General features: G+C 39.9%; 2 protein-coding genes across 9 annotated transcripts in view; one reads left to right on the top strand and one right to left on the bottom strand.

Moving 5' to 3' along the window:
• The window catches only part of si:dkey-92j12.5 (multiple PDZ domain protein), a 49078-nt gene extending 37061 nt beyond the window's left edge, over window positions 1-12017 (bottom strand). For all 4 annotated transcript variants that reach the window (XM_041981814.1, XM_041981813.1, XM_041981811.1 and 1 more), the window contains exons 1-17: window positions 11969-12017; window positions 11706-11796; window positions 10782-10948; window positions 6409-6630; window positions 6182-6250; window positions 5890-6012; window positions 5642-5725; window positions 4515-4622; window positions 4297-4399; window positions 4102-4193; window positions 3591-3804; window positions 3189-3263; window positions 2394-2473; window positions 2023-2169; window positions 1552-1734; window positions 1239-1400; window positions 733-942 (exon numbers count right to left, since the gene is read on the bottom strand). In XM_041981814.1, coding sequence (XP_041837748.1) covers window positions 733-942; window positions 1239-1400; window positions 1552-1734; window positions 2023-2169; window positions 2394-2473; window positions 3189-3263; window positions 3591-3804; window positions 4102-4193; window positions 4297-4399; window positions 4515-4622; window positions 5642-5725; window positions 5890-6012; window positions 6182-6250; window positions 6409-6630; window positions 10782-10948; window positions 11706-11718 — 2052 coding nt within the window. In that variant the 5' untranslated portion in view covers window positions 11719-11796; window positions 11969-12017. The remainder of the gene's footprint in view (window positions 1-732; window positions 943-1238; window positions 1401-1551; window positions 1735-2022; window positions 2170-2393; window positions 2474-3188; window positions 3264-3590; window positions 3805-4101; window positions 4194-4296; window positions 4400-4514; window positions 4623-5641; window positions 5726-5889; window positions 6013-6181; window positions 6251-6408; window positions 6631-10781; window positions 10949-11705; window positions 11797-11968) is intronic.
• A 2029-nt stretch (window positions 12018-14046) lies between these two features.
• adgrl3.1 (adhesion G protein-coupled receptor L3.1) overlaps window positions 14047-18215 on the top strand; it is a 139717-nt gene continuing 135548 nt past the window's right edge. For all 5 annotated transcript variants that reach the window (XM_041982979.1, XM_041982982.1, XM_041982983.1 and 2 more), the window contains exon 1: window positions 14047-14665. The gene's annotated coding sequence lies outside the window, so the exon portion shown is untranslated. The remainder of the gene's footprint in view (window positions 14666-18215) is intronic.

Genomic DNA, 18215 nt, shown 5'->3' on the forward strand with positions numbered 1-18215 from the left:
TGATTTGGGCTTGTTTTGCAGCCACAGAACCTGGGCAACTTATAGTCACTGAGTAGACCATGCACTCCTCTGTAACCAAAGTATTCTAGATTTAAATGTCTGACAGCCATAGCTTGGTTGAAATAGGTTCATGTAACTAAACAATGATCCCCAAAAGAGCAGCAATTCTACAGCAAATGAATGTAAAAGAAAACAATCAACAACAACAAGAGCTGTGCAACAAACACTCAAAAACCACAACAAACTGAAACAGTAGATGAGTGGACCAAAATTCCTCCACAGCACTGTGTAAGACAACATTATAGAGAAAACTGTTGCTTCCTCTTAATGTTGTGGCTCTACAAGTTATTCAGTCATGGGATGTGCTCAGTTTATCACGCACTGGGTTTACATTTTGGCTTAATTTTTATCAAATAATGACAGTGTGTTGCTTTTATCTAAAGGTTGAATGCACCAAAACTTTTTAAGATCTGGTAAAAAACAGATGATTTTTTTTCTATTTATTTCTAATATATATTAATTGTGTGGTGAACTTGTCTTCACATAGCTTCATTTGTTCCAACAAAGATTAAGTTTGGTAGCTAAGGGAATCCCAAAAGTTAAAATTTCTGTCTTTTGAAATTTCTATTTAAGTTTGTGATAAAAAAAAATAAATCTCAAATCTCAGTTTTATACACAGAATTGATTTAATGACCATATTTCAAAACATTGTATTAGTTTTTTCTTACTTACTGGAAGAGGTTTGGCAACACCAATGTGGACGGGACCGTAGCCAGTGGATTTTAGGACATGTACAGCATAATCCAGACTCGAGCCTTCTAGGTCAGTTTCATTAACAAACATCAATCGGTCACCAGGTAACAGGCGACCATCTTGATCTGCCACACCTCCAGGCACCAAGGACCGGATTATCAGGACTGTTTTGGTTGCATCCTCTGGATCCTAGAGTATAACATAAGGTGGGAGGGAGTAGTTTACTTAAAATTTACATGGATGGTAAATAAAGGATGAGTGAATCGTTTATATACAATTCAAAAAAGGTGATTGAATGTAGAATTTTAAGCAGAAATTGATCATTTCTAGTGTCAGGGGTTTTGTGTAAAATTATACCCAAATGCAATTGTTCTTCCCACAAAATACATGAGCTCGTTCCTCGTTTTCCTGATGTTTACCCTACTTATCTACTTATATCCTTAAGTTGCACCCTTTTCCAGTCTGTTCTATTTGCAGTCTCTGACCTGGTAGTCCAGGATGCTGAAGCCCAGTCCCAACTCGCCTTTTTCCAGCTCCACCACTTGAGCCTCTTTCTCCCACATGGCCAGAGGAGGTGACATAGGGGGCACACCACGCTTGGTAATGTCCTCAGCTGTAGGACAAGGGATAACACAGCCCTGGTCCAGCTGGGACAGGTGAGACAGGAGTAGACAGACAAAAGAGCACATCAGTGCTGCTTTTTTATATCCTTTGAAAGGCTGATAAAATCTATAACAGATAAATATAAAATAATGCTTTATCTCTCCTGTTCATTCCTCATTCAGGTTATGTCCTCACCTTGTCATTGAATTCAGCCAGCAGCTCTTTCATGCTGAGATGGACACCGTCATCTTCCTCATCACTGTCAAGGACTGAAGGCGGCACAATGCGAGAACACACAAGGTATACGCGCACCGGGAGCCCCTTCAGAATACTGACCACCTCTTTATGTGTCACTCCAATAAGGGGGATCCCATTCACCTAGCATGAACATACATGAGACATTATTTTGTAAATCAAGGAGCAACTGAATCACTGCAGAACGCACACACACACACACACACACACACACACACACACACACACACACACACACACACCCACACACACACACACACACACATATATTAACTCACTGAATTAACAAAATATACTTTGGGGCATTTTTCAGGCAAATGATATTCAGATTTCTCACCTTTAAGAGGTCTGAGTGATTTTCTTTCATTTACTATATAACAGATCTATTAGAAAAAAAAAGTCAGGGGTTACCTCTAATATCTGATCTCCAATAAAGACCTTGCCACTTTGGCCAACAGGTCCCTCAGGTAAGATGGAACACAAATAGTGATGTCCTGCCCGAGCCTCCAAACTGATGCCCAGACCACTGGTCTCACTGAACCGCTCAAGCTGACACACCTTAACACAGACAGAAAAAAAGAGTAAAGCAAGTGTTAGGAAACGAGCAAAAGAAAGTTTAACTGACAAAAGTTACATAAAAGGAAGGCATTAGTCTGCACAATACTTAAACATACTAATGTTTAATTACATGCAATATTGCATAGAATAAATAAATAAATAACTCTTGTTTAATTTAATTACATGTTAAACTTAGCATTTATTTTCATTAGAGAGAGACATACAGTCACGTCATATCGAGGTCCAAGTGCGCGCTGCCACCTCTTCGTCAGGTTTTCCTCTTCATCTAGAGTCAGTTTTACACCTTTTAAAATGTGAAAACACGTAGAAAATCATCCTCACATTACATGCATACAATTATAGGAACAGACACACACACACATCCACAGATATATATATATATATATATATATATATATATATATATATATATATTATATATATATATATATATATATATATAAATTCAAATCGTTTGAACCCCTAGATGGTCAAAGCAACATAGAGACCCTGTGCAAAGAAATAAACAAGGGAAGGACAAAAAATAAATTCCCCTTGGTGTTATTATTGAGAATAAACAACATATTTTTCCTTGTGGCAAAGCAGTGTCAAAACACAGCCACTTAAACAGGCATAAGCACACAAGCATACACACACCACACAAGTAGACAGGCTTGCATATTCACATCCAACATCTTGTGATTTCTTGGCAAAGTGATGTTTTCTCATTCATCTATTAAAACCTCACAGCAATCATGGCTTATTTGGCTGTGCTCTCTAATCAGGCCCAAAAATTCTTGTCTAAATAAAGCCATATATGCAGGCAGGGTTAGAGACAAATCATCTGGAATGAGCTGAATGAGTTGCATAAACACATGATTGCACAAAACTATAAATAGAGTCCCATCAAAGAGCATGGTTCACTGGCACATCGCTGTTCTGTGATCCCAATCAGCATATCAGACTGAGGCCCATGATCCAGTTCTACACTGCTGTGCACCATGGGAAGAGGAGCTTACCGACTCTGGAATCGTGTCGGGGTCGTCTGCTGGCATATGCTGCTCGCCGGGAGATTTCACGCAGAGAACAAATTCCTGGGAGACGGAAGAACACGTTTGAATCCACATGCACGGATCCACATGGATGTGCACACCAACACACTTGTATTAGACAAAAGGAAATATTTTTCCCAGCAAGAATTTGGAGAAGTCAACATGCAAGAAGTAAAAAAAGTTTAAAACTGGTTCAAAGAAAGAAACAACAGACAGAAAAAGAAAATCTGTTTCAGTTTCTGCAGGAACTGATCCCAGAAAATTTTATCTGTCCATGTATATCACAACAGTACAGGACGAATCGCTTAAATTGCCAACATGCTCCTTATCCATTTAGCTTTTTTTCGTCTCTCTCTAAATGTAAAGCACCTGTCTCTTGAATCTTGGTGAGGCCAACTTTGTATGGGTTTCCTGCATGAAAACTGTGGGAGTGTCGTAGGGGTTGCAGAGGCGGAACTACAGGCAGGATGTGACTCAGACAGACAGCTTTTCTCAGCAGCCGCAGTCTGACCAGGGGACCTGTCCTCCTGAGCACTTCCAAGGCACGCTGTTCACTGCAGCCCTGAAGACTCACTCCATCTACCTATGGGAAGAAACACATGTCAGAGAGGGTGGAAAGTAGAGTGTATCATGTGGATTCAAGTTCCTTACAAAATGTTAAGTAAAAAAAATGATCATTTGTAAAGTTGGAAAGGATAGAATAAAACAAGAGGTAATGAGTTGGGTGGCAGTAAAACAAAAATTAAAAGAATTTAGTAAACAAAAATGTTTCCCTTCCAAGTTTCAAGATGCTAAAACTTTTAAACCAAACACAAAATATCTTTGAGGCATAGACTGATAGAATAAAAAAGCCATTTGTTGTGCTTTCAGCAGGACTTACGGCCAGGATGATATCCCCAACATGCATGCGTCCATCTTGACTGACAGTGCTGCCTTCCACTATGCTTTTTACCATCACGCCAGCACTGTAGACTGAACAGAGTCCAACAAAACCCACAATGTACCATCATTAATACTACCTTTTGGTTGCAATTAGTTCATTTCTTCAATAAATTGGAACTTGCCATCTACATACCTGAGTTTAGGTCTCCCACATAGCTTGAAATGGTAAATCCCAACCCTCGACTGTTTTTAGTAAACTGCATGCTGAACTCATAGTCATCGCTTGAGTCATTGAGCTGGACATGAAAGAGAGACAGAGGGGGGTGGGATAACATATTAGGCATCAGAGAACGCTCTATTACACATTTAATATCAATTATAGAAAAAGTGCACACACACAAATGCACAGACCTTGCCATCCAAGCTGTACTGGGTGAGGACAGGAGAGGAAAGGTGATTGTCCTTGGTAACATCCCTGGCAATGAGCAGCTTCACCTTGGTACCAGCATTTCGCAGCACCTGGTGGTCATTTGTGAACAGATGAAAAATATTTCTGTGTGACCATGGATACAATAATAGCCTGTTGGCAGCCACTTTTCCATAAAAGACATTAGCTGTGTTGTGTTCCACATTGTGCATGAACAGTAGAATGCCAGGAAACGTTCCTTAACAAAATTCTTCTATTCAGAACAGCAGAAAACATGTCTTTATACCTTACAGTGTTCGCCCAATACCTGATATGTTTCTTTATATTGTTGTAGAAATTTAAGTGGCAAAAGCTAACCACAGCTAAGCTAGGCAAACCACTGTAACAGATTAGCTTAGCTTGCTAGTAGCACAGTTTTAATGGTTTGTTTTCTCAAAGAGTTCTGAACTAATTTATTTTGAGGTAACTAACCATGTAGAAAATTCAATAAGTTCTCTTTTTTTGTTTTGTTTGAAACTTAAGAAAGCCACACTGATTGACAAATGTTGCTTTTCAACTAATATTTTGATGCAGATACACAGTGACAGGAAATGAGAGCTTCTATGTTAAATGTTAATTACAAGTTTTTTAAAGCATAATTCTTCACAGAGACTAAAGGAGAAAAACAGCATTAGCCTAGTTCATGTGTCATCAAGCCTCTTGCCTAGTATCCTACACTATTTCTCAATCGTGGCCTTTGGGAACCCCTGCCCTGCCTGTTTTAGGTGATTCTGACTCCAGCACACCTGATTCAGATTAACTGAACTTCTTGTCAAGTTTATTTTACAAGCCTGCTAATTTCAGTCAGGTGTGTTCAAATACAGAAACATCAAATAATGCAGGGCAGAGGTCTCCAAGACCTGGATTGAGAAACACTGGCTTAGTAGATGCTGTGAAAGGCTCCAGTCCCCCTGCAACCACGCATCGAAATGAGTGGGTATAGAGAACTAATGGATGGATGGATGGATGGATGGATGGATGGATGGATGAATCTCTCATCCTCTACTTATTTCATAAAAGTGAAATTTGAAAGTGAAAAAAAAAAAAAAAAAAAAAAAAAGTGATGTCTCACCTGGGCCACCTGTTCACTGTTCATGCCTGCTAAATCTGTGTCTCCGATGCGCAGGATCTGATCTCCACTACACAGGCGAGTGTCCTGTGAAAAGCCATTTTGACAAACAGAAAAACTCAAAACATTTAACTTAATCTAAGTTAAACTGTTTCCCAACAATATGTTCTAAAACATCCCGAAATTCCTTGATATTGTTTTAGATGCTGTTTGTCTCCTGAACTGTGATCAAGACTAATTCACAGAATTACCCTTCCAGCTGCTCCTCCAGGAAGAATGGTCTTGACCATGACGCCTGTGCTCCTTCCTCCAACGATACCAAAACCAAGTCCTTTCCCATCATTGATCAGTTCTATTATCTCCACATGACGCCTCTAACATGCCAAATGGAGGGAAACAGAAAAAAAAGCAGGAGATCAAATATTATTAAACAGGTTTTAGACAAAATAATTGTGAAGTAGTAGATATGTTGCAGTTAATTCCATTATCTATTAGCAGAAACACCTTTATTAACTAACACATCAGATACAAAGCTTACTGTACCTCATGTGCAATAGCAGAAAGGTTTCTCCCCATTGACATGGTGCGAGAGATTCGAGGAGGAGTGCAGTACTACAATAAATAAAATCACATCTAAAATGACAGCTTCATAAAATCCAATAAACCACTTTTTTATGATAGCCAAACAGACTTGATTTTATAACTGAACGATTAAATATTTAGTTCAAAACTGAAGATGTAAAAAGTACATTTCCCTGTTTTTCACATACCTGAGATTCCATGTGAGTGGGTTTGTCTTGGTAGATGTCTATAAGGGACAGCTCCTGTGAGCCTAAAGAGGAGATGCTGCCATCCCTCTGGAGGGTTTTGCTGGGCCTTCGGTTCTCCATGGCCCATGTATATGAGTCACTATGGCTCAGCGTCTTCACATCAAGAGGTAAGCCCTGGCATGGGCCACAGTTCATGGACAGAGACTTGGAAATGCCCTTCCCCTGGTCAGATTAAGGAAATTAAAAAATAAATTGAATGCACTGGGAAAAAATGGAAGATAATAAAATGGAGTGTTGTAAGTACAGAAGATGGACAGGGTGAGACAACCAGATAAAAATGGAGGGGGAGTTGATGAATCCAAGAGAAGAGAAATAGCCTGAAAGGACATGGGTGAAGGAGTTGAAGATAGAAGGAAAGAGACTAAATGAGAAGTCAAGAATGGAGATATGGAGTCTGGGAGGAATGGGGTATAGGTGACAGAGTAAAGGAGGAAAATGCAAAAGATGAAGAACATTAAAAGGAAGGTATCTAAGAAAAAGACTTCTTTTTAGTTCCACAAAACTGTTGTTTTGACAACTGCATGAACAGCAGAACAAATGTTGCTTCCAAAAAGCTAACAAGCAACATCATACTGGCTTGATTTGCAATTACATCATCAATGTTATAAAAATGAAACCATATTTCTAATAAATAAAAACTGTGTCATTGTCTTTTTAAAAATCCAGACCGCTGGGCACACTCCAGTGCCATGTTTACCGGGATGCAAAGATGCTTAATGGCTGCAGGCTCATGCAACATTGCTAATCTAATAACGCTTAAGTGTGGAGGCTGTGGATTATATTATTAGAGTGCACTACACTGGGCAGTTACCAAGATATGATACTTAGCACTAACAGGTGCATAAAATACTAAATGGTGACATAAATGTTCCACACATGCAGCTAAAAAAAAAAATGTTTGCAAACCCTTTGGAGCTACCAGTATTTCTGTCTGGATTGCTCATAAAACAGGGTGTGATCTTCATCCAAGTCATAGTAATAGAAAAAATAGATAATGACTTAACTAAACAAAATAGATAACTAAAATATCTTTTCATTCAGCAAAACTATGCATAGTGCAAACTGTAAACCTTTGAAATAATTAATTTATGAGCTCATAAAAGCAACAACCACTGTCAGATGTTTTGCTGCTTTACATTTTTGCAACTCAACAAGGAGTTTCACACTTTTCCTTCAGTAGAGCTGTTTCAGTTTAGTCTTGTTTGAAAACTCCCAAACAGGTTTTTTCACATGATTTAACTTGTCTTTCCATTCATGCTACTCTTTTTTAAAAAAATGTTTTTCACATAATAAAGGCATGAGTGAAAATGATTTGGGCACTTTTGCAACTTTTATGCTTGGTTTCCACTGCACCTGTTTTAGGATTACTGTGCTTTTGGTATAATCTTTAAGGGTACCCTCTACCAGTGAGTGTCTTGTATGTAACAGCTTGTCCTTTAGTGGATTCAAAATGGTTTTTAATTGATTTAAAATTTTGTATATTTGTGCATCTCTGAAGTAGGCCCTATAAAATCCTTTGAATTATCTTATGATGGTGTCCTGGTTCACACCATCTAGTCTTAGTTCTGCTATAAATCAACTATAAGCAGCTTTTGGAAAAACAACAAGAAAACTACGGGTGTTTTAATTACTCAGTTGTCAACTGTTACAAACACAGTCTGACTAAACTACTTCTAATACAGAGATCATGACAGTTTTAGTTTTTGTTGTAGCTCTGTATAGGCTGTTGAAACGTTGGTGTGTCTAATATATATTTGGAATGGAATTACTAATCAACCAAAATATTAAAACCACTGACAGGTGAAGTTAATTTGATTTAGGATCTTGTGAGATTTTATTTTTACATGCAGTGCCCAAATACATATGGCTGCAGACCAAGCACTCATGTCAATCCCACTCCTTCTGGTCTGTATAATACAACCACATCACAGAAAAGCCTTCAGCTAAGTCTCACCAGAAAAAATGCCATATTTATGTTTGCCCACTTGTCCATAATGTGGTGTTATCATAATCCTTGTTTTCAATGGCTATAAATTGTTTTGGTGGCCTGTCCTCAGGCAGTTGTTTTTCTGTCAGGCAGTGTTCACATGACATGACGCGAAATGTGACAAAAAATGTGTCAGCTGTAGTTTATTTTTTGTTTGTTTCTTTAGCATTGCAACTTTATATAAACTGAATTACAGTTAAAAATACACAGCTATTTCCAGTTTAGGGTGATTGCCAAAGTGAAGCCATACATCTCTCTCAAGGACTTGGAGAAAGTTATTTATGCTTTTATTGCGTCTGAACCAGACTTTTTTAACACCCTGTAAACTGGTTTGAACAACTCATGTTGGTATCGTTTACAGATTTTTGCAGCTTGTCTTTTAACTGATATAAAAAAGCATAATCACATGACTGGTTTTGGCATCAATTCGATGGCTCCGTTCATTTTTTAATTGATGTTAAGGTCTTATTGCTGACTTTTAAAGTTTTAAATGGATGGGATCCACCACGTTCAGCAGGTCTGAACATCAACACCCCTGCAAGAGCACTGTGGTCAACTATCTAACTTCTCTTAGATGCTTCCAGATCTAGATGAAAATTGAGAGGTGATCCAGACTTTTCTATTGCTGCTCCAAATCCTGAGGAAAAGTCCATTATTCTACTACTTATGTCTCTCCTTTTCTCCTTGGTTTTCACTTAAGGTGGAATATGACATCTAAATAGTCTACTTTGTTTCATTGTATGTCCTTTTTTCCTGCATTTGTTATTTTTATTGATTTTATATTTTAATTATTTTATTTTCTTGATGCCAGTTTTATTCAGTTTTATGCATTTTGATCAGCTTTATTGTTTTAAAAAGTGATATATAGATTAATTTAACTTGACTTATTGTAAACTGGTCCTATATTAACTGAATTGAACTGAATCAGTGCTAACATATGCGAGCAAGAGCACAGTAGAAAAAGGAATAGAAATCTCTTTGATGAAGATGTTCACAGCACCACAAATATCTACAGATTTGCACCTCACACTATCCCTTCTTTCCCCATCATGAAGGTTTCCGGTTAAGACAACTCAAGCAAGTTAACATCATCATATAGAAACATGTTTGACATTGAGATGCTGACATATTATAACTTTAACTGTAGGTGTGTTAAGAACACAGTAAAGAAAAAATAATAACTGATTTATTTTATTTATTTATTTATTTATTTTTTTCCGTTCTTTGCTTTTATAGTCAAATTACAAAATCTACAATGTGGACCAATGTAGTCATTTCATGTTTAACACTACTCACAAAAGTCAGGGATATTCAGGTTTTTATGATGTCAGAATGTACATAAAACGAACCGCAACCTTTTCAGATTAACTTAAATTGACTTTCTAAACTTTTGAATGCACATATGCAGCTGTTCACATTTAAAGTTATCATTCAACAACATGTTTTTCTCTAACAAGGTGAAACTAAAAAAAACGAACTCTCTTAACCATGAATCTACCACTAAATGTTCAGCAACAGCTTGTGTTTAAACAGTCCTCTTCATCATACTGTTCACATTCTGATCATCAGACCAAGACAACCCTTAACTCATTACAAGTTACTGAGACATTGACACTTTATGCTGTAGTATACCCACCGCTGCTGTTAGCTGTTGTTTTAATGAACTGTTTCAGATGAAGGAATCACCATTGCACGATTCTACTTATATGCCTTTCATTCATGATATACTGTAATATCAGTGCAACTTTTTTTTAACTCACTGTTTGTGGGCTGTATGTGTTTGTGTGTATTGTGATTAGGTTGAAACTTTAACCAAACAGCTTGAGGAGCAGGTCAAAATGCTAAAGGCCTCCAAAAATCCAAATCTGATCGAGTGTCTTTGGGAATCATCAGACCAAGACTGATCCATTTAGTGCACATTGTGTAACCAAAAGGACAAGAAGGATCAATAATATACCATCCCAAGTCCTTGGTTCATGATCTGATGGGTTGGTGGCGCGATGGCAAACCAACACAATGATGGACATGAGTTTTTAATATCATGGCTGATCTTTGCATCTATAAAAAACACATGCTGTGCTTAAACTGTACATCGGATCATAACTTGTGGCAGATGATTTCTGCTGACTCCTTATCTTTGTATAAAGCAACCCCCCACTTCCCCCCAATCCCTCCCACTCTATCATAGAGATTTAGAGGTAAGCTTAGGTAAGCTGATTACTCATCCAGTTTGGTTCCTACATTCAGTATTTTGGGACTGATTCCAGCTCCTTCCCTCATCAGTCAATATCTACCAAACACCCACACGCTAATGTTTGTGCTATACCTTCGCCGAGGGCTTCTGCTGGGCTTGCTGCAAGCTGAGTATATGAAGGAACAGGGGGCTCTGTAGGACAGTCTTTAGCAGGGTTAGTTTTTCCTGAGTGGGAGCCTCCCCTCTCTCCTTCAGTTTGGCTTGCAGCCTCTCCACAGCCTCCAAGGCACACTGTGCATCTGCAGAGAAATTGTATGTGATCTGTGACATTCGGAAGCAGGAGTTTCTCCGGTTTGGCTTTGCATTCATTTTCACAAGTTACAGCAGCTGCCGAGTGACCCTGATACAAAGTCAAAACCTTGATGCTAAGCTATGAAATGTCAGCACTTAGAAGTGGGTAAGTACAAGGAGTAAATATTAACCACGACCGTGCTACAAATTTAGTACTCTTTTGAGTGCATTAAAAACTAGATATCAGCAAACCAAAGCAGCTCCAGTGTGAGCTGTTTTTATTTAAAGATGATGAATTAAAGATACCCTCTCCCCAACATAATAACTAATACACAAGCAATTATTTTACATCTGTTCCGGAGAATTACATTTGACTTTCTAGTATTTTGTCGAACATGTGGCCAAAGCAAAGCTAATGAAGAAACATTCAGTCGTCTGCTAAACTACAGCGCAAAAGCTACATGCTGCATCTGGTCATGTTGTCCTCGCTCATTTAGCAGAGTAGTGGCTAATGAGCCCAAGCCACAACTCCAGTAATTGTATGTGGCAGAAGGCTAAAACCCTATAAACTCATCACCACAAAGTTTTGACAAGAGTGTGAGTCCATCACCACCTGCACATGTAACTACACTCTCCTGTCTCGCTGAAGCAAGCATGTTTGACACTTTAACAGTAAACTTGGATGCTGGTGGAGGAGCGGAAGGGTGTTACTGAGGTTACTGGAATGTTTTGCCTCTGCATCTTAAAGAGAAAGAAGGCACTTACCCATGATCTCCATCGCTGCCTGACACAATCCTCAAATTTATTTTAATCTCCCTGATGCCTCAATTAAGTGTCATACTTCTCTGTTTGGCTCCTGCAACATGAAGATGATGGAAAGAGATTAATTGGTATATATTGGTAAATATATACTTTTTAATGGTTATTTTGGCACAAAGATGGCAAAACCTCTACTACCCCCTCCCAAACATAAGAACTAATACACAAGTAATTATTTTACATCTGTTCAGGAACAAGTATCATTTTACCCCTAGATTTTCTCCTCCAGGGCCTGTGCCATGCTTGTTTGCAAGCGCTTTGCTTGTCACCTAATGCTCTTTAACAGGATTTAAGTCTTCTCCAAAAGGCTTTATCAGTCAGTGATGGTAATTAACTGTGACACACAGCCTCCCGACCATTCTGACTAAAGGGGGAAGCCTGTAGCTTCAAAGCATGATACAAGTGACATGATTTGATTTGCAATAACGATGGCCTGGAAATGACAACGTCTCATCTGAAATCTAATTAGGATCCATTGATAGGCACCAGGGATATGTGCCCTTCACGGCAGCCTAATGAAATCTATAAGTTCATTTTAAAGCGATGCTGACGGCTTCCAAATACAAAAAGATGGATTATTGATTCTTTACAGTCACATTTACACAGCTACCTAATAATGAAACATGCAATCTAAGAGCCATTCTGTCATGGTAATTTTTTCTCCCCCCAGACCTCACAGACCTCACATCAACTCCATTACTATGACGACCAGACGGACAGCAGTAGGTGCACAGAGCTCCGTCTCACCTCCATTGCAGCGCCAGGCGACGATCAACAGGTCCTTGAGATCCAAACACAGACCAGAAACCACCTTCTCCAGTGCACAGGACCTTTTACCAAATCGCAGAAATAATGCTCTTCTGACGGGACAAGTCATAACAGCTAAGGGAGAAGCGGCAAGATATCAAGACGGGACATGAGCACTTTAGTTTCTAGCGCACCGTGCAGTGCGCATGCCCCCGTCTGAGCTTCAAACACAAAGAGCTCATCCCTTTGGGCTGATGAAAAAGAGCTGTCTCTGAGTAATCTATGTAAATAAACAGTAAATAATGCTCATGAATCCCATTTAGATGTTCAAGTCATAAACTAGTCCCCGCAGTTGTCTGCAAACAATGTTTTTATTTCTAATCCAGTGTACAACCTGCCAATACCGACATTAGGTTCGTGGCAAATATGTTTAGCTTATTTATTTATTTAATTTGTTTTTATATATATATCTACGTGATGGAGGCTTTTTATTTACTACAGTTAGATTATGCATGCGCCATTTAAATATAATCTGCATATTCAATCACCCAAAAATAATTGTGCTCATGAATGAATTTGAATTTTTAGACCTAATCATAGTTGTCTTTTATTCATTTAACATTTCTGCCTCATTGCTTCCATGCATTTGTACTTTCCCTCCTGGGTTTGAGCGCTAACAGACGTAGGTCTGACTTTCTTTACCCAGCCTACCTTTTTTTCCCCAAGAAGTTTTCCATTGGCCACTAGTTCATTTAATGTTGAGTCATTAAATGTATTCCAGATTGCAGCAATTTTCATATAGGGTTGTGATTTCAGTACACATTGGCGACTTTTAGCATGTGTTATCATGTGTTATCAGAGCCAGATGTTGACTAAATGTCATGAGCAGTCTTTAACGTGGGTTACAGCAAATTGTTTGAAGGCCAGAACTGTCCAAAAGGCTCAAAGAAAATAGATTTTTGTCATGTCTAGTAAATATGTGGACGATTTAAAACAGCCGCACACTGTAAGTCAACAGAGTCGATCAAGGTCCAATGTGGAACAGAGAAAACTGCAGTGGGCCGTGTTTGGACCAAATATTTTTCCTATCTGACGAAATGAATGAGTTTTTTCCGGTGGGCCAATTCTCCAACTATTGCCTCTCAGATATGCTATCATGAACCAAGTCATGAATCACTCCAAAACACTCTGATATCGGATCCTGTGAAATGGTATACTATTCCACCTTCTCGCCAAGGATTTTGGCAACCCCTGTGTTTTCACACGGCAGGTGGAGCCCTAGGTCCAGATATCCAGGAGCGAGGTCCAGTTCCTTGTTTTCCACCAGACACCCCACTTCATCTCTCCCTCTTTCTCTTCCTGCATCCCCCAGGCAGGAATCATATCTCTCTCTCTCTCTCTCTCTCTCTCTCTCTCTCTCTCTCTCTCTCTCTCTCTCTCTCTCTCTCCCTCTCTCTCTCTCTTCATCCCTCCACCCACCTCTTCTCCCCGCCCGCCCGCGACGTAACGCTCCTCTCGCCGGGCTGCGCTCTGATTAACCGAGTATTCACCGCGGCTCTAAATTGGTTTGTCATTTCTGACCCCTCTCTCTCTCTCTGTGTGTGCGTGTGTTTGTGTGTGTGCGTGTGTGTGTAGATCACGGTCCTCTGCTTCTGCGGCCGCTCTGCGCCTGCAGACTCCAGCAGAAGTAAGTAAAAACATAAAGGCAACCAAAAAGAGAGAGACAGGCGGGGAAGGAGGGAGGGAGAAAACGGGATACAGACGGACGGACAGAGAGAGAGAGGAAAAAGCGAGAGAGGAGAGAGAGATACGCCTCGGTCCTCCTCCTGCACTCCACCGGGCTTACAGTGCATTTGAACGGACGGGAGACCTTCCTCCTCCTCCTGTGTGAGCGCTGATCGGGATACCAAACACGCACCTATTGGCTTATTACACCCTCAGCTTCATTCTCATCCCTTCTATCTGGAAGATTTGTCCGCGTCGTTTTGCAGCAGCAAAAAAATAGCTAGAGTCGGAGCCGAGGCTCCAAACCAGCAAGAGAAACATATCGACTGGGAAGATACATTTGCTTTGTGGTGACTATACGAAAGAGCGAAAAAGAGGGTTTTTTGTGATTCGTCTCTGCACTGGATGCGCTTGTCGCTTCGATTGGTAATACGGTAAGGACGCCTATTTAAAACAAAATATCCTCATTAAATGATGATTTTGTCTTGCAGGCATGAGTGTCGGTGAAGCTCTTGGTTATAGATCAACCTGTGTCTCAGTGAGATGCTCTGAAAGGCTTCATGGCATTGCTGACTTTGGTTCTCACGGATGCCCATGGGAATGTGGCCTGCGATTATCACACTTAAGGGGGGGACCGAAACTGGCTTCAGTGGACGAAGGGGGGTAAAAAGAAATAAAAACCCGCACAAACGATGGTCCAGCGGCTTGTGGCTGCATGGGCGTCGCTCTGGTGTGAGTTGTGAGCTGTCGCTATAAAGCGAAGTCTTAAGCAATGATACCTATTACCTCTTTGGAAAATAATCAATGCAGTCTTATTATCCTATGACAGCCTCTCGGCCTAGGTGTATACATTATTATTATTATTACTATGATTATTATTCTCCAGCCGCATGTGTCTGCCGTTCTGCAGGGCGCAATGACAAATCACATGCTTTGGCATGATAGATGACAGACTAAGTTCATATCCCCGGGATTTTTGCTCCTTTTTTATGCAGCTGTTATTCGAGTATATGGGAATGCAGTCAGCTCATTTTGGGGGCCGTGCTAGTTTGTCACCCGCAGTCTGAAATCCAGAGTAAATCCAGCGACTCGGTAAGAAAGGAGCATCCAGCAGGCCAGCGCGCCACAGGATACGTCAATCATGCGGATCCACGAGTGAAAGACGTGGCTTTTATTTACAGAAGAGGCGTCCGGGGTTTTGCTGGATGACCTTGATGTGAAACTGAAAACTACTGAAGGTGGCACAAGCCTGCTGAAAACAGTGGCTTCAGGTTTTGTGCACGCGTAGAAATAGCAAATAATCAAAGGCAGATCCACACTAATCATTGACTAAACGTCTACACGGCGGCGTGCCTCACAAATAATCGCAGATATCAGGCAATTAAAGCACCATTCAATAGTCATCCTGTTGTCTGTGTCTGCCTGGGTGGCTTTAGACTGGCCTGTTTCCAAATGGCTCTCAGCAACATGGTTCTCTGCAAACTCTGTGTAAATCTCAGTATTCGGTTCGATGTAGGTTGGACTGGTTGATAATATGTTGGCTTAGTGCTGTAGCTAAGAAAGGTCTCTCTAAGGAATCCTCTAAGCAGGTTGAGAATGGTCAGTGCAGGCAGTCAGCTGTATTGTCTTGGAGAAATTAAAGGTTTCCTTCGCTGGTCACATCTGTTAGAATAATAAAAAAGGAACCAAGTCTCAAAGGATTAGGTTACATTAGATGGTTATTTGTCATCATTGCAGGTTTGTGTCTGTAAATCTAACTTCTTGACATGATGTTTCATTTTGAATATATGTAAAATACAGTTTTTAGTCCAAAGCCTGCACTTGTTGGTGGTGTGTGTCTGGTTTATAAATCTGTTTTAAGCTAGAAAGATCAAGCTTCGATAGCTTTTGTCCAGATGTGCAGCAGGTACAGGCGATGTTTTTTGGTTTAGTTTTCAGGGTCAGGTAGCTTTTCAAAGAAGAACTGCGTACTGCTGATAGACATCACACTGCAAATGAAACAATGTCAAAGAACGTCTTGGGTCACATTCAGTAACGACACTCATGCAGCACTGATGTTTCGAAGCCAACAGCAGCAATTCAGCATGCAGCTTATTGTAGCTCTGTCCTTCTTTAATTAGGTCACTGATTCCTTTCTCTTATGATGCACAAGACGGGCACAGATCCTTTTTTGGGGGGGGGGGATACTCCATGTGTATTAGGGTTGTGCTCATCCAGAGTGTTTTGCTTGACTGCAAGCCTTGCTTTCTTTGTTAGTAGCTGGTAATACTACACAGTATTTGGTTTAGATTTGGAAGACTCCAACAACAAATCAAACCCTGTTACAAAAGAAGCTTGTAATTTAAACAAAGGATCGTGTGTTAAACATCTTGTGCTAACATTGAAACCTCATGATAATGAAGACAAATCTTGGCAGGCAATATGATCCATTGCAGACAGACAACATCAGAAGTGCACACACAAGAATATTAAGACAAGCAGGCACATAATCAGTTTTACAACAGCTGCAACTGCTTGTTACTGAAGTCTATTTGCACTATGAAAAGTTATTGGAAGGTAAGGCCAATGCTTGTGCAATCAGATCAGAAGCTCTGAATTCCCCGGAACTATCTAAACAAATGTTTCCTGAAGAATTCATAGCCTGGCTTAAAAAATTGCTTTTATTCTTACAGGGGAAAGCTCCACTACAGCTACATCTGTTAAGAGAAAAAAACAGTCATATGTCATATGAATATCACACAAATACGTCCATTTGTCTTTATAAATGTAGATTGCTTGTTGATTCTTATTTGCAGTTAAGATATAATTAATTCTTTACAGGTAGTTGATGCACTTCTGCATTAACTATTCAGTAGCCACCAACTATAATCAATTAGGAGCTTAACGTTTGTGCAGTACCACTCCAAGTTCTTGATCAGTGCTTGAGAGTGTTAACAACCCTGAAAGTCACATCCTGTCCCCTGACAGAAGACCCTAAATTGGAATATCTATCTATATCTCTGTCAGCTTCTCAATTCTGTGGTGGAGTGTAGGAGGATGAGGATGACATTACTTAGATATTGCTGGCAACAAAAACGGCTGATGCCTTGTCCTTATTTTTGAGACACGTCTTTTCACCTCAGACGTCTTGTCACCGATTGCTGCAGCTTACATATAGTCAGGGCTGAGGTCCTTAAGCTTGTTGAATCACTGGGTGGGCAGCAATCATGGATTTATTCTCTCAAATTCACCTAATTCAACCTTCACCTTGACACCTTTAGCCCTCTGTCGACAGGTGTCATAGAGAAAAATTGTATAGCCCAACCCTTACAACCTAAAAGTATGAAGATTGGTAAAGTTTTCCTTTAGACTGGACCCACTTCTTTTGGTCCGTAAGAAAATAAGTGGCTCTAAGGTTGGTTGTTTGTACTGCATTTAATTTAGTCTGCCCGTGGCTTTCTCCTCCCAGCAAGAGGGCCAATCCTCTCGCCATTCTAATCGCCCTCCTATCAAGTGATGGCTCCCCAGATTGGTTGCATCTCCACAGCCTTCTCCTTCCTTGGTTAAACACGATTCTAAGATATGCTTACAGTTTTCCTGCACGTCTGCAGTGGTGTTCTAATAGTTGAAGTATTTCAGGTACTGGTAGAGAAGCTTGTTCTACAGTGTTTGATGCAGAAGAACTAATTATATATTTTAATTGCCCTTCCCCACAAACCCATACCAATAATACAAGATTACTTCCAAATGAAGCCTTTTAATTTATCCTCTGACAAACAATATATTTTCTATATTGGTACACATATTTCAGAGACATATCTGTTGCTGACACAAACACACTTTCACTAAAACCGTTTTGTTGCTGTCCTCAAGTAAACATGTAGGTAAGACACAGGCTTTTTCTGCGAATGCATTCTGTTTGCAGTTTTCATCATACTATGAGAAGATGATGTTGCACGCTAACCTGGCCTTTGAGGTTAGCCATTTTTCTGCCTGTAAAGCTTC

This window comes from Melanotaenia boesemani, chromosome 4 (genome assembly GCF_017639745.1).
Source record: "Melanotaenia boesemani isolate fMelBoe1 chromosome 4, fMelBoe1.pri, whole genome shotgun sequence".
Classification (NCBI taxonomy): Eukaryota; Metazoa; Chordata; class Actinopteri; order Atheriniformes; family Melanotaeniidae; genus Melanotaenia; species Melanotaenia boesemani.